A 16,726-nucleotide genomic window follows, 5' to 3' on the forward strand; every position below is an offset into this window, starting at 1 on the left:
CCTACAGCAAATATCATTCTCAATGGGGAAAAGCTGAGAGCTTTTCCCCTAAGGTCAGGAACGCGGCAGGGATGTCCACTCTCACCACTGCTATTCAACATAGTATTAGAAGTCCTAGCCACAGCAATCAGACAACAAAAAGAAATCAAAGGCATCCAAATTGGCAAAGAGGAAGTCAAACTCTCACTCTTTGCAGATGATAGGATACTGTATGTGGAAAACCCAAAAGACTCCACCCCAAAACTGCCAGAACTCATACAGGAATTCAGTCAAGTAGCAGGCTATAAAATCAATGCACAGAAATCAGTGGCATTCCTATACACCAACAACAAGACAGAAGAGAGACAAATCAAGGAGTCGATCCCATTTACAACTGCACCCAAAACCATAAGATACCTAGGAATAAATTTAACCAAGGAGGCAAAGGATCTGTACTCAGAAAACTATAAAATACTCATGAAAGAAATTGAAGACAACACAAAGAAATGGAAAAACGTTCCATGCTCATGGATTGGGAGAACCAACATTGTGAAGATGTCAATGCTACCTACAGCAATCTACACATTCAATGCAATCCCCATCAAAATACCATCCACTTTTTTCAAAGAAATGGAACAAATAATCCTAAAATTTGTATGGAACCAGAAGAGACCCCAAATAGCCAGAGGAATATTGAAAAAGAAAAGCAAAGCTGGCGGCATCACAATTCCAGACTTCAAGCTCTATTACAAAGCTGTCACCATCAAGACAGTATGGTACTGGCACAAAAACAGACACATAGATCAATGGAACAGAATCGAGAGCCCAGAAATGGACCCTCAACTCTATGGTCTACTCATCTTTGACAAAGCAGGAAAGAATGTCCAGTGGAAAAAAGACAGTCTCTTCAACAAATGGTGTTGGGAAAATTGGACAGCCACATGCAGAAGAATGAAACTGGACCATTTCCTTACACCACACACAGAAATAGACTGCAAATGGTTCAAAGACCTAAACGTGAGACAGGAGTCCTTCAAAATCCTAAAGGAGAACACAGGTAGCAACGTCTTCGACCTCAGCCGCAGCAACTTCTTCCGAGAAACATCGCCAAAGGCAAGGGAAGCAAGGGCAAAAATGAACTATTGGGATTTCATCAACATAAAAAGCTTTTGCACAGCAAAAGAAACAGTCCACAAAACCAAAAGACAACCGACAGAATGGGAGAAAATATTTGCAAATGACATATCAGATAAAGGGCTAGTATCCAAAATCTATAAAGAACTTACCAAACTCAACACCCAAAGAACAAATAATCCAATCAAGAAATAGGCAGAAGACATGAACAGACATTTTTCCAAGGAAGACATCCAAATGGCCAACAGACACATGAAAAAGTGCTCAACATCGCTCGGCATCAGGGAAATCCAAATGAAAACCTCAATGAGATACCACCTCACACCCGTCAGAATGGCTAGAATTAACAAGTCAGGAAACGACAGATGTTGGTGGGGATGTGGAGAAAGGGGAACCCTCCTACACTGTTGGTGGGAATGCAAGCTGGTGCTGCCACTCTGGAAAACAGTATGGGGGTTCCTCAAACAGTTGAAAATAGAGCTACCCTACGATCCAGCAATTGCACTACTGGGTATTTACCCCAAAGATACAAATGTAGGGATCCGAAGGGGTACGTGCACCCCGATGTTTATAGCAACAATGTCCACAATAGCCAAACTGTGGAAAGAGCCAAGATGTCCATCGACAGATGAATGGATAAAGAAGATGTGGTGTATATACACAATGGAATATTATGCAGCCATCAAAAGGAATGAGATCTTGCCATTTGCAACGATGTGGATGGAACTGGAGGGTGTTATACTTAGTGAAATAAGTCAATCAGAGAAAGACATGTATCATATGACCTCACTGATATGAGGAATTCTTAATCTCAGGAAACAAACTGAGGGTTGCTGGAGTGGTGGGGGGTGGGAGGGATGGGGTGGCTGGGTGACAGACATTGGGGAGGGTATGTGCTATGGTGAGCGCTGTGAATTGTGCAAGACTGTTGAATCACAGATCTGTACCTCTGAAACAAATAATGCAATATATGTTAAGAAAAAAAAAAAGAAGAAGAAGATAGCAGGAGGGGAAGAGTGAAGGGGAGTAAGTCAGAGGGGGAGAGGAACCATGAGAGACGATGGACTCTGAAAAACAAACTGAGCTTTCTAGAGGGGAGGGGGTTGGGGGGATGGGTTAGCCTGGTGATGGGTATTAAGGAGGGCATGTTCTGTGTGGAGCACTGGGTGTTGTGCGCAGACGGTGAATCATGGAACACTACATCAAAAACTAATGATGTATGGTGATTAACAACAATAAAAAAATTAAAAAAAAATTCTAGTTAGTTGACATACAGTTCAATGTCGGTTTCAGGAGTAGAGTTCAGTGGTTCGTCGTTTGTGCACAGCACCCAGCGCTCTTCCTAACAAGTGCCCTCCTTGGTGCTCATCCCCCACCTGGCCCATCCCCCACCCGACTCCCTCTACCAACCCTCAGTTTGTGCTCTATAGTTATGAGTCTCTCGTGATTTGTTTCTGAAGGCCCTTCTGATCCCAACGTTTTATTATTTGTGATAAAGGTGACACTGGGCAGCATGTTTTGTGATTTTAATTCATTGATTAGGTCTTTCCTCAATGGTCAGAGTTGCTTGAACAGTCTGATTAGAATAATCGTGGCTAGGCTTCTGGGTTAATAATTCACTGAAATAAATGAGTCATTTCACACCAAAAAAAAAAAAAAGTAATCTTGATTTTGTATGGAGACAGCACCACCTTGTGGGTCCATGAGACACTGCACAACTGACTTGCAGAGTGCTCGGCACTGTTCCTTTCCTGAAGGCTGCGAACAGGAATGTGAGTAAACGCATCCCCAAGTCTATCTACATGAGGCTCTAACTCAGTCACAGTTCCTAACAATGAAGGACCACTGTGTAGGGATGCTACTTCATTATTCTGGCATTATTCACGAAGCTCCTAACCTATAAAAGAGATCAGACGGAGTGATTCCATCTTTTTTAATATCTCCTTCACTTCACAAAGCATCCATTAAATATCATGGTCCTTCTGATGCAAATAGTTTTTGTCAGGGTTTCGAGCAGGGGATACTGGGGTTGGATAAGAGTGACTTTTGTTTGGACTGAGTGGCTATTAATCAGTTGCCTGCTCAGTATAACACACACACACACACACACACACACACACACACACACACACACACACACACACACAGTGGTGCTGAACATTTTTAGTCTTTTGAGCTATCCAAAACAAGTCATGATTAATGTTATGTTATGTATAGTTAATGCTTAATTCTACTGGTTAAAATATGTTCAGAAATTGTACAGACCTTTCATACGGATACTTTTCCTTACTACAGAGGCATTCTGGTTTCTCCGTCTCTGAGCCTGGGAAGCTGAGGCTCATACCTGGAAGCACCACCTACTGGCTTCCCTACCTTGACCTTCACTCCAAGTACCTCGGGAGACAAGTCCCAAGAAGGGTTCCCCAAAGGTCTGAGACAATGCTTTGATCAAGGCGTACAGGTTCCAGAAAAACTTTATTTTTAGCCAAGCACAACTTTTCTGAGTTGTTAATTTAACTATGTATTCAAAATAAACCTGTTCCCAAACTTGTTCACAGCCAAGATGGAGTAACAGAGACCAGATTTACCTTCCCACCTGAAACAACTGAAAAAGAGAACAAAATATATGACACAATGGTTCACAGACATCACCTGCTAGGCAGAGCAGGGCAGCGATCCCTGAAAGTGAGGAAACAAATTAGGTGAGCCCTGCACTGGCCCGGGAGAGAGCACCCCAGGTGCGGGCAGAAAGAGCTCAAGAGTTTGGGGTGGTGAAGGCAGTTATAGTTAGCAGGGCAGAAGACCAGAATAGGGAGCCGAACAGAGAGAGAGTTCCAGAGATGTACAGGGGTCCCCCCGAAGTCTGGGAGAGATCCCCCAAAAGAAGCGGAGGAAACAGAGCTGACATGGTGTTGGAAATAGTTATTTTCCACCAGCCAGAGTAGAAACCTTGTACATCAGGCAGCATCAGGTGGAATACATGGAAGGGTAGTGCCTCAGTAGTGGGAAAAGCGAGCCCAGACTAAAGACTTCTCTGGTGCCGTAACACAAACTACGTCCCAGTAGCTCAACCACATGCCAGAGCAAAGCTCAACAACATTTAGAGGAATGTCAAAATACCCAGCACCCAACATTGAGGTAAAATTCACAACGTCCAATCAAAGGTTGCTGGGCACACAAAGTAGCAGGAAAACACCTCGAAATGAGATCGATCCATCCAAACTGACTCAGAAATGACAAAGGTGATAGATTAGTAGACAAGGACATTAACACCGATGGTATGGCCACATCCTGTACGTTCAAGAAAGTGTAGGATAGACCCAATATGTTAAGTGTAGACATGAAAAATATAACAAAGCCCCAGTTCAAATTTCTAGAGATGAAAACTATACTGGGTGGGATTAAGCGTGGATTAGACACTGTGGAAGAGAAGATCAGTGAACCTGAAGACACATAAACAGAAACCATCCAAAATGAAACAGACTTTTTTTTAAAAAAGAGAGAGAAGAGCATCAATAATCTCTGGGACGACCTCAAGAGATCTAACATATGTCTGCACGTTATCATCATATACAGCCCATGGGGGTGTTATTCTCAAAGTCTGCAAAGAAGTGGAGAAAGAAGGGAGATAGAAAACAGTTGAAGAAATACTGGCCAAAATTCTTCCGAATTTGTTGGAAACTATAAACCCACAGATCCAAGAATCCCAAAGAATCCCAAGCACAAAAACATGAAGAAAATGACTCCCAGGTCCATCATAGTCCAACGGTTAAAAACCACTGAGAAAATATTCAAAGAAGCAAGAAAACAATATTACATGCAGAAAAACAAAGGGAAGAGTACAGATGGCAGGATTCCATTTTATATACAATTCTAGAAAATGCAAACTAACGTACGGTGACAGAAGGCAGCTCAGTGGGGGCCTCGCGGTCTCAGGATCGGGGGAGCACAGGGGGCAGGAGGGAGGGATCACAGAAGGGCAAAAGGAAACCTTTGGGCGTAACAAGCATGTTTATCATCCTGATTGTGGTCATGGTTTCACACACGTGTGTATGTATCAAAAACTTACCAAACTGTACACTCGAAATATGGTCAGTTCGCTGTTTGTCCATTATGCCTCTGTAAAGCTGGGGGAGGCCACCTGACCCACATTAGCTAGAAGCATTCAAAATCTCAGACTGACTCCTATCGGGCGAGGCCTAGACCAGGAAATGAAACAGAGCCTTTTCTCAGCATAGCCCAAGGAACAGGAAAGGGAGAAACAAGAGGGCCCCTTCTTCCAGGACCCAGATTCCATTATCCACTAAACGTTCAGCCTCGAGGGAAATGCCGAGACTCAGGTTTCATTCCATGTGTATTGTTCTTGTTGTCCTTGCTAGGCGGTCCTCTCTCCTCCGCTTCTGAGAACGCGTCCCCTTTCCGTCCTCCTGACTGCCAGCTGACACCCTCGAGCCCCGCTCTGGGGTGAGAGAGGCAGGGAAGCCAGCTCACCAGAGGTGCTGCTTGGAGAAAGGAGGCTCCGAAGTCCTGGTCTCTGATGAGCCTTTCCTCTGGTGGGCCGGGAGGCGGGGTAGCAGCCACCACTGAAGGGAGGAACAGAAAGTCTGAAGACTCTAGATGTCGTCGCAAACCACTCCCCGGAGGGTACGGATGAAAACTGTCCCAAATGAGAACCGATGCCTGTCCCACTGTCCATGATGTCAAGACTCGTGTTTACCTCCCTAACAAACTCCAACTCCCCACAACCTTCCAAACAGCCTCCCCCGTATTTTCCCCCTCCTTCCTTCCCCCTTCCTCAGAACCAACATTCAAATGGTCTGGCTCAGTGATAAAAGAGATTCACAGACTGAATCTCCACATCAGAGGGATTCAGTAGGTCTACCCTGTTTCCTAACTTTCTGGAGATACCCTCACCTGAGCAGCATACCATTTTCAACTCACTCTGAGGCCTTCTAACCACAATCCCCAAAACTCCCCAAGAAAGCACCACACACCACAAGTAACTGCCCCTCACCTAATTCTTGCTCCATGTCAGACTCCTCTTTCACTGGATGGCTCGGAGGCTCCAGCAGCCCGCAGGGTGAGTCCTGAAGTCCCAGCTCCTGAGGCCCCACTTCAGTATGGCGTTCTACTTCCCCCACTTGGCAACTTGCAGATTCCATCTTCTCTGACAAGATTTCCTGTCCTAGAACCTGGATGCTGATCTAGAGACCACATATTACTAATTACCGAAAGATCCAGACGGAGGGGTTCTGAAAGAAACAAAGGTAACGCTCTATAACAGATAATAAGTCAGTCCTTAGGGACATGGAGTAGGGAAAACCAGCTTCTCTATCTAGACCAGCAGGAACCTGTGAGGAAAACATCCTGAGAGGGGCCAAAAGCTGAGGCCTAAATCAAGCCTGGGAGACCCTGAACACGCCATTAATAATGTGTTTCTACTGGACAGTCTCCACCAATTAAAACTCAGGTATCTTTTGAATAACTTCTCAAAGACTTTAGTAGAAAGATGGAATGGGACAAGAGACTTTATCTTCTATTTGTAATGACGAGAAAGTGTTGAGTCAGAGAGCCTTAGAATTAAGGGAGATATGGGGATATACTGATGTAGTATAGTAAGAAATATGTATTTGTCTTTGTCCCAGGTTCCTGGCAGAGTCCCTAAAACCCTTGGAACTGCCTAAATGACAGGAGGGAGGAGCATATGCCATCATGATGAGCTCCTTTCAACCATATCTGAGTTTATGCTAAGAAAGTGACGCTCGGTGGGCCCCCAGGTAGCTTCAGGATGGAGGCTGGTCACCACAGGAACCAACCAGGTGACCAGAGGACTGAACTCGCAGCCCCAACCCTCAACCCCTGAGGAAGCGAGATGGGCTGGAGATGTTCAGTCACCAATGGCCAATGATTATCGTGCCTAAGTAACGAAACCTCCCTAAAATCCACTAAACAATGGGGTTCAGGGAGCTCCTGAGCTGGTGGCCACAAAGAAGTGCTGGGAGGATGGCACGCCCAGAGACGCCATGGAAGTCTCCTCCTAGGAGTCATTCTAGTAAATCAACTAACCCGAGGAGGGGGTTGTGGGACCCTCCAAATGTACACAGGTGACTTGTGCTTGGTGTCTGAAATGGGAGCAGGCTGATGAGACTGACCCTTATCCCACTGGGTCTGCCAACCCGAGAATATTAGTGTCAGATTTGAACTGAACTGTAAGACACCTCACTGGTATCAGCGAATTGGAGAACGGGTTGTTAGTATGGAAAACCACACACACTGAGGGTCAGGAAAAAGACAAACACACCTGGTAAAGGCCCTAGAGGAGCCCTGTGAGTCACTGGCAGCTTCGACCCTCTGCTTACCCACTGCCACAGTCTCTGGGGGTCTCCCTTCAAGCTCTCCACAAGGGTCACGGCCTCTTCCCCGCTGCCGGGGCACTGTTTCCGCACCCACATCTGGATCTCCCCAGGCAGGATGGTCAGGAACTGCTCCAACATGAGAATCTCTAGGATCTGCTCCTTCGTGTGAACCTCTGGCCGCAGCCACTGGAAACAGAGCTTCCGCAGTTGTCTCAGCGTCTCCTGGGGCCCAGACATCACCTGGTAACGAAACTGCCTGAAAAGCTGGCGTGCGGCCTCGGGGTTAGAGAGCTCCCCTCGAGGGGCAGCATCTGGTTCGGAGAATGGGGCATCCTCGGCCTTCGCCAGCCATGGTGGCAGGACCAGGGCCTGCCCCAGCTCGACAGGCATCCTCTGGCTTGGCAAGTCCTTTTTTAGGTGAAGTGTTTCTGGGGTGGACCTGTCGCTGGGGAAGACCAAGGCTTCACGGAGGCTCTCACAGGGGCCCTAGAGAGGGAATGAGAGCCAGGGCTGTGCAGAAGAGAGGGACACATGATCGGTGAGAACGAATGCACACCCCCCACATGAGAAAGATTATAACCTTGACCAAGCAAATCGCTAATATTGTATCTAAACTGGCATCATCACCCTGAGCTTTTTACAACATTCCCTCTGTCTCCAAATGTGCAAGCCAAGTAGAAAAATGAAATGCACCACGTGAAGCATTTTCACTACTGGTTTCCTAGCAAACGGCTCTTCTGGACACTTCCTATCTGCATCTGTACGTCTGCAGACCAAAAAGTAAAGCTGAATGAAGACATCAATGCCCTAGAAATAAAGGCTAATGTTGAAATAATCTGATGCTTCTGTAATAAATAGGAGGTTGAAGAGAACAGATTGATTTTTCCCCAAAAGATGCAATGAAATTTCTAGGTGATCTCTTTTGAGTGCCACATGGAAAACTGGACTATTTGGGAACTTAGGAAAACCTGTCGGAACTGAAATTTTCAACCCCGGGCTTAAAGAAGACTTAGAACAAATAACAACTACCTCAAAAACATTCCTATGGCCTTGAACTAAGTGAGCACTATTTTATGGCAACTGGTATAAAAATTTAGAAGATAGTAACTAAGACAGTGAAAAGAGAAATATTAAATGACAAAGTTAGTATTTAGAAATGTTTAAAGAATCATGTACTATTTTGAGTTCACTTTCTTGCATAAGATCCTAATATTGGATCATTAGGTCAATTCTTGAATGTTATTAAAGAGCTACAGGTCATCATTTCCCTGTAACACTAACTGCGACAATAAAAACCAAACAAACAAACACACCTAATCACTAAATCTGTCTGGCTTAATCAGAGATCAGTGTAACACTCCAGCTTTTAAAAGTTGCTTTGGGGGGGGGTGGGGAGATGGGGTAACTGGGTCACAAGTATGGTTTTTTATTTTTTTATTGTTATGTTAATCACCATACATCATTAGTTTTTGATGCAGTGTTCCATGATTCATTGTTTGTGCATAACACCCAGTGCTCCACGCAGAATGTGCCCTCTTTAATACCCATCACCAGGCTAACCCATCCCCCCACCCCCCTCCCCTCTAGAACCCTCAGTTTGTTTTTCAGAGTCCATCGTCTCTCATGGTTCGACTAGGTGACAAGTATTAAGGAGAGCACGTGATGTAATGAGCACTGGGAGTCACATACACCTGATGAATCACTGAACTCTACCTCTGAAACTAATAATACACTATATGTTAATTAATTGAATTTAAAATAAAAAAAATACAAAGAAAAAATAAAAACTGCTTTTTCCAGGGTACCTTGGTAGGTCACTGGTTAACCATCCAACTCTTGGTTTCAGCTGAGGTCATGATCTCAGGGTCATAAGATCGAGCCCCACGTCAGGCTCTGTGCTTAGCATGGAATCTGTTTAGGATTCTCTCTCCCTCTACCCCTCCCCAGCCCACTGGCTCCCATACTCTCTCTCTACAATAAATAAATACATGGTAAGTAAGTAAGTAAGTAAAGTAAGTAAGTAAGTAAGTAAGTAAAGTAAGTAAGTAAGTAAGTAAGTAAAGTAAGTAAGTAAGTAAGTAAGTAAATAAGTAAGTAAGTAAGTAAATAAATAAATAAATAAATAAATAAATGCAAGCTGCTTTTTCCTTGAGGTATAATAAGGAATGTCTTCATCCCTAGCACTTCAAACAATGTATCCCATATCAGATCACTTAAAAACTAAAAAGAAAAGAAAATGTTTCAAGCAAAAAAAGAAAGAGCAAGGTAAGAGGGATTAAGCCAATGTTACATGTTTCTCTTTTTTTTTTAAAGAATTTATTTATTTATTTGAGAGAGAGAATGAGAGATAGCACGAGAGGGAAGAGGGTCAGAGGGAGAAGCAGACTCCCTGCTGAGCAGGGAGCCCAATGCAGGACTCAATCCCGGGACTCTAGGATCATGACCTGAGCCGAAGGCAGTCGCTTAACCAACTGAGCCACCCAGGCGCCCCAATGTTACATGTTTCTCATGCAGACCTCCGTGCATGTATTTTTTCTTCATAAAGAAACCCATGTGTTTCATTCATATATTCATAAGAAACCAGGGTGTTACAATATTATGTGCTCAGTAAATACATGTTTGGGGAATTCGGTTTTTGGCCATGGCAGAGTAACTGGCAGTACACACTGGCCCACCCACAACTACAGAACTGGAGAAAACTTATAAGACAACTGTTTTCAAGCACTAGACAACAGGCAGACAAGAATGAAATCCCCAAGGGAAGAAAAACTCATGAGGTGAGACCCACGATCATCCTGGCTTTCTGCATGGGGACAATTTCCCCAACAACAGTGCAGGAAGCTGCAGCTCACAGAGAGTTCAGTGGTCTCACCAAACCGAGGAGGTAGAGATCAGAACTTGGAGCTGCTTTTGTATCTGGATTCTCAAGAACAGCGTAGTGGAGAGAATGGAGCTGTGACCCGGCAGGGGGTGGGGGGGTGGTCAGGCAGAACTCCATGTGGGGTTTCCCTGTGAGCCAAGGGTTGGACTGCACATGAGCAGGGTGAAACTATGCAAGGTTTAACAGAGAGCAGTTGCAACCAGGTTAGGAGCAAAAGAAATACAAATGCCAGTCAGTGATGAGAGATAGTGGAGTTTTTGACCACTGACAATGGAGAGACCTCACTAATACCCAAAGCATCTTGAGATACCAGAAAGGCTGCATGTTGGGAGTAAAGACCATATCCTAGAATAAGACATACTCTAAACCTGCCCTAAAAGAGCCTAAAGACAAGCCTCAATGAGATCCGCAGAGGAAACCCAGTCTACTCGTCTAGTCTGATCAAGTTAGAAGGCTTCAGGATCCACCGTGGGCTTTCCAGAGATCTGTCCTAACAAGGTATAAAACCAAGCTAATTCGGGGCGCCTGGGCGGCTCAGTCAGTTGGGCATCTGCCTTCAGCTCAGGTCATGATCCTGGGGTCTTGGGATCGGGGCCCACATCCGGCTCCTTGCTCAGTGGGGAGCCTGCTGCTCCCCCGCTTGCGCACTCTTGTTCTCTGTCAAATAAATAAAATCTTAAAAAAAAAGCTGGACGCCTGGGTGGCTCAGTCGTTAAGCATCTGCCTTTGGCTCAGGTAATGATCCCAGGGTCCTGGGATCGAGCCCTACACTGGGCTTCCCGCTCAGCAGGAAGCCTGCTTCTCCCTCTCCCACTCCCCCTGCTTGTGTTCCCTCTCTTGCTGTGTCTCTCTCTGTCAAATAAATAAATAAAATCTTTAAAAAATAAAAAAATAAAGCTAATTCAAGTCAAAGGTGATCAGTGAGTAACTCAACTGCCTGCTAGAACAAAACTCAATACTCTTCAGAGGAAGATAACAGAATCCTTAGCATCTACAATGTGCCATCCACAATATCTAAGATGTAACCCCAAACTATTTAATTTAAAAACATGAAAATATGACTTAAAGTCATGGAAAAACCATTCAAGAGAAACCAACCCAAAGATGGTCCAAGGACTGCAAGAAAAATATAGTCATAATGAGAGAAGAAATAGGGACTTTCTACAGAGAAACAGAAATTATAAAAAGAACCAAATGCAAATTCTAGAAAAAGAACCATCAACCCGGATTTCCACATCCAGTAAAAACATCTTTCAAAAATCAGAATTAAAATAAAGACATCTGCTTTTAGAATGTGTTCAAAATTGAGGCACCTGGGTGGCTCAGTCAGTTAAGCATCAGACTCTTGATCTCAGGTCAGGTCTTGATCTCAGGGTTGTGAGCTCAAGCCCTGTGCTGGGTTCCACGCTGGGTGCAGAGTCTACTTTAAAAAGCGGGGGGGGACGCCTGGGTGGCTCAGTCGTTAAGCATCTGCCTTCCGCTCAGGTCATGATCCCAGGGTCCTGGGATCCAGCCCCGCATCAGGCTCCCTGCTCAGCGGGAGGTCTGCTTCTCCCTCTCCACTCCCCCTGCTGTGTTCCCTCTCTCATTATGTCTCTGTCAAATAAATAAAATCTTAAAAAAAAAAAAAGTGTTCAAACTGAAGCAGCCATCAACTAAATAGAGACTGCTATACACGTTACATATGAAACTAGTAGTTACCACAAATCAAAAACCTGTAATAGTCCTCACTGATATGAGGAATTCTTAATCTCAGGAAACAAACTGAGGGTTACTGGAGTGGTTGGGGGTGGGAGGGATGGGATGCCTGGGTGATAGACATTGGGGAGGGTATGTGCTACGGTGAGCGCTGTGAATTGTGCAAGACTGTTGAATCACAGATCTGTACTTCTGAAACAAATAACGCAACATATTTTAAGAAAAAAGGAAAAGAAGAAGATAACAGGAGAGGAAGAAAAGGGGAGTATGTCAGAGGGGGAGACGAACCATGAGAGATGATGGACTCTGAAAAACAAACTGAGGGTTCTAGAGGGTAGGGGGGTGGGGGGATGGGTTAGCCTGGTGATGGGTATTGAGGAGGGCGCGTTTTGCATGGTGCACTGGGTGTTATGAACAAACAATGAATCATGGAACACTGCATCAAAAACTAATGATGTAATATATGGTGATTAACATAACAATAAAAAAATTAAAAAAAAAAAAAAAAAACCTGTAATAGTTACACACACAAAAAAAGAGACAGGAATCCAAGCATAACACTAAAGAAAGCTATCAAACCACAAGGGAAGAGAGCAAGAGAAGACAGGAACAGAGGAGAACTACAAAATAACAAAAAAACAATTAACAAAATAGCAACAAATACATTAACTATCAACAATTCCTCTAAATGGTCTAAACGCTCCAATCAAAAGACATAGGGGAACTGAATGAATAAAAAAAAAGGCTCATCTATATGTTGCTGTAAGAGATTCACTTCAGACCTAAAGACACATATAGACTGAAAGTGAAGGGATGAAAGAACATATACCATGCAAATAGAACTGAAGAAAAAAAAAGCCAGGTTAGGGTGCCTGGGTGGCTCAGTCGGTTAAGCTTCTCCCTCTCCCTCTGCCCCTCCTGCTGATCGTGCTCTCTCACTCTCTCTCAAATAAAATCTTTAAAAAAAAAAAAAAAAAAACAGGGTAGCAGTAATTATATTGGACAACAGACTTTAAAACAAAGACTGCAACAAGAGACAAAGAAGGGCACTATATAATGATAAAGGGACCAATACAATAAGAGGATGTAACAATTGTAAATATTTATGCACCCAACATAGGAGCACCTCAATACATAAAGGAAATATTAACAGATATGAAGGAAGAAACTGACAGTCATACCACAATAATAGGGGACTTTAACACTCTATTTACATTGATGGATAGATCATCCAGAAAGAAAATCAACAAAGAAACTGGCTTTGAACAACATACTAGGCCAGATGGAACTAAGAGATATATACAGAACATTCCTTTCAAAAACAGCAGGATACAGTCTTTTCAATTCATTCTCCAGGACATATCACATGTTAGGCCACAAAACAAGCCTCAATAAATTTAAGAAGACTGAAATCATATCCTGCATCTTCTCCAACCACAACAGTATGAAACTAGAAATCAATTACAATAAAATATCCAAAGAGAACACAAACACATGGAGGCTAAACAACATATTAAACAACCAACAGGTCAACCAAGAAATCAAAGAGGAAATCCAAAAAAACATGGAGACAAATGAAAATGAGAACACAATGGACCAAAATCTTTGGGATGTAGCAAAAGCAGTTCTTAAGAAGGAAGTTATAGCAATACAGTCCTACTATAAGAAGAAAAATCTCAAATAAACAACCTACCTTACACCTAAAGAAGTTAGAAAAAGAACAAACAAAACCCAAAACCAGTAGAAGAAAGGAAATAATAAAGATTAGAGCAGAAATAAGCAAAACAGAAACTAAAAACAAACAAACACACAATAGTACACATCAATGAAATCAGGAGCTGCTGCTTTGAAAAAATCAACAAAATTGATAAACCTTGGGGTACCTGGGTGGCTCAGTGAGTTACATGTCTGATTCTTGGTTTTGGCTCAGGTCATGAACTCATGGCTCCTGAGATCAAGCCCTGTGTTGAGCTCCACACTCAGCGGGGAGTTTACTGGAGATTCTCTCCCTCTGTCCCTCCCCCCAACTCACGCTTGTGCATACTCTCTCTGAATTAAATAAATCTTTTTTAAAAATTGATAAACCTTGGGGCACCTGGGTGGCTCAGTCGGTTAAGTGGCTGCCTTCAGCTCGGGTCATGATCCCGGGGTCCTGGGATCGAGCCCTGCATCAGGCTCCCTGCTCAGCAGAGAGCCTGCTTCTCCCTCCCCCTCTGCCTGCTGCTCTGCCTATTTGTGCTCTATCTCTCTGTAAAATAAATAAAATCTTTAAAAAAAAATTGATAAACCCTTCAGCCAGATTCATAAACAAGAGAGAAAGAGAGGGAGGACTCAAGTTAAGTAAAATCAGAAATGAAAGAAGAAAAATAACTCAAGTCACAGAAACACAAAAGATTACAAAAGAGTATTATGAAAAAGTATATACCAACAAACTTGACAACCTAGAAAAAAATGGATTCCTAGAAACCTACACCCTTCCAAAACTGATTCAGAAATAGAAAGTTATAATGAACCAAGAACTAGGCATGAAATTGAATGAGTAATCAAAACACTCCCAACAAACAAAAGTCCAGCACCAAATGGCTTCACAGGGAAATTCTAGCAAACATTTAAAAAGAGTTGATAAATATTCTTCTCAAACTATTCCAAAACATGAAAGAGGAAGGAAAACTTCCAAATTCATTCTACAGGGCCAGCATTATCCTAATAGAAAATCAGACACACTACAAAAAGAGAAAACTATAGGCCAATATCTCTCATGAACACAGATGCAAAAATCCTCAACAAAATATTCACAAACCAAATTCAACAATACATTAAAAAGATCATTCACCTCAATCAAGCAGTTCAATATTCATAAAAGAATGTAACACATCACATTTACTAACAAGAGAAAAAAAACCCACATTATCATCTCAATAGAAGTAGAAAAAGCATTTGACAAAATACATCCATTTATGATAAAAACTCTCAACAAAGTGGACTTAGAGGGAACATACCTTAAAAAAAAAAAAAAAAAGGCCACATACAAAAAGCCTGCATCTAACATCACACTCAGTGGAGAAAAACTGAAAGCTTTTCCTCTAAGGTCAGGAACAAGACAAGGATGTCCATTCACCCTTTTTATTTTTTTAATTTTAAAAAAGATGTTTATTTTTTTAAAGATTTTATTTATTTATTTGACGGAGAGAGAGACAGCAAGAGAGGGAACACAAGCAAGGGGAGTGGGAGAGGGAGAAGCAGGCCTCCCGCTGAGCAGGCAACCCGATGCAATGCGGGGCTTGATCGCAGGACCCTGGGATCATGACCTCAGCAGAAGGCAGATGCTTAACTACTGAGCCACCCAGGCGGCCCTACATCATTAGTTTTTGATGTAGTGTTGCATGATTCGTTGTTTGCATGTAACACCCAGTGCTCCATGCAGTACGTGCCCTCCTTAATACTCACTCCTTTTATTCAACATTGTACTAGAAATCTTAGCTGTACCAATCAGACAAGAAAAAGGAATAAAAAGCATTCAAACTGGTAAGGAAGAAGTAAAACTGTCACTATTTGCAGATGACATGAGTATACATAGAAAACCTAAAGTCTCCATCAAAAAAACTATTAGAACTGATAAATGAATTCAGTAAAGTTGCAGGACACAAAATTAACACAGAAAACTGCTGTGTTTCTATACACTAATCATGAAATGGCAAAAAGAGAAATTAAGAAAACAATCCCATTTACAACTGCATGTAAAAGAATAAAACACCTAGGAACAGGGTGGCGGAGCAAGATGGCGGAGGAGTAGGAGACCTGGATTTCGTCTGGTCTCAGGAATTCAGCTGAATGGGGATCAAACCATTCTGAACACCTACGAACTCAAAAGGAGATCGAACAGGAGAGTAGCAACAACTCTGAACAGAGAAGCGACCACTTTCTGGCAGGTAGGACGTGCGGAGAAGTGAATCCGAGGCGATATTCGGGAGGATAGGCCGCGGGGGAGGGGCCTCCGTCGGCCACTTCCGACAAGTGCTAGAGCCGCGGAGCACAAAATCGGAACTTTTAGAAGTCGGATTCGCTGAGGGACGTCGCTCCAGTGGCTAAGCGGGGGGTGGAACCCTCGCGGGACAGTGTGGTCTCAGGACCCTCGGGGTCACAGAGAGACCGGGGGTGCCTGAGTGCGGCAGAGCTCCCAGGGATCGGAGCAGGGAAACCGGCTGCAGAGACGGAGCCGAGGCGCGGGCTCTCAGCTCGGGGTGGCCATAAACCGTGATCCGCGGCCCAGTCGGGCCACTGCTCCTCCAGCGGGGACCCAACAAGCGGCAGATCCGGGGAGACTCCCCTTCCTCCCCCGGGAGGAGCGGCGCGGGAGCGCACCGAGGGGATCTGCTGGGATTGGAGACTCCACACGGGGTCGGGTGCCAGAGACAGAAACGCTCGGTCACAGGCCAGGTGAGCACGGAGGGCGGCCGGAGACCGGGGGTGACTGACTGCTTTACTGTGGGGGCACACTGAGGAGCGGGGCCCCGAGTTCTCAGCTTCTCCGGGCAGAGATTGGGAGGCCGCCACTTTCACCCTGGTCCTCCAAAGCTGTACCGAGAGCTTGCAGGGAACAAAAGCTCCTGAGAGCAAACCCGAGCAGTTTGCTTAGCCCGGACAGACAAGGGCGGGGCAATTCCGCCTCCGGCAAAGA

General features: G+C 44.1%; 1 protein-coding gene across 9 annotated transcripts in view; it reads right to left on the bottom strand.

Annotated features, from left to right (window-relative positions):
• ZNF18 (zinc finger protein 18) overlaps window positions 1-16,726 on the bottom strand; it is a 40,293-nt gene that overhangs the window by 10,615 nt on the left and 12,952 nt on the right. For 5 of the 9 annotated variants that reach the window (XM_073881726.1, XM_073881728.1, XM_073881733.1 and 2 more), the window contains exons 3-5: window positions 7,473-7,979; window positions 6,128-6,317; window positions 5,605-5,696 (exon numbers count right to left, since the gene is read on the bottom strand). In XM_073881726.1, coding sequence (XP_073737827.1) covers window positions 5,605-5,696; window positions 6,128-6,317; window positions 7,473-7,859 — 669 coding nt within the window. In that variant the 5' untranslated portion in view covers window positions 7,860-7,979. The remainder of the gene's footprint in view (window positions 1-5,604; window positions 5,697-6,127; window positions 6,318-7,472; window positions 7,980-16,726) is intronic. The other 4 variants (XM_073881730.1, XM_073881732.1, XM_073881729.1 and 1 more) reach the window with 2 other exon arrangements.

Source organism: Callorhinus ursinus, unplaced genomic scaffold, assembly GCF_003265705.2.
Source record: "Callorhinus ursinus isolate GAN/ISIS: 27379988/994484 unplaced genomic scaffold, GSC_fseal_2.0 scaffold43, whole genome shotgun sequence".
Taxonomy (NCBI): Eukaryota; Metazoa; Chordata; class Mammalia; order Carnivora; family Otariidae; genus Callorhinus; species Callorhinus ursinus.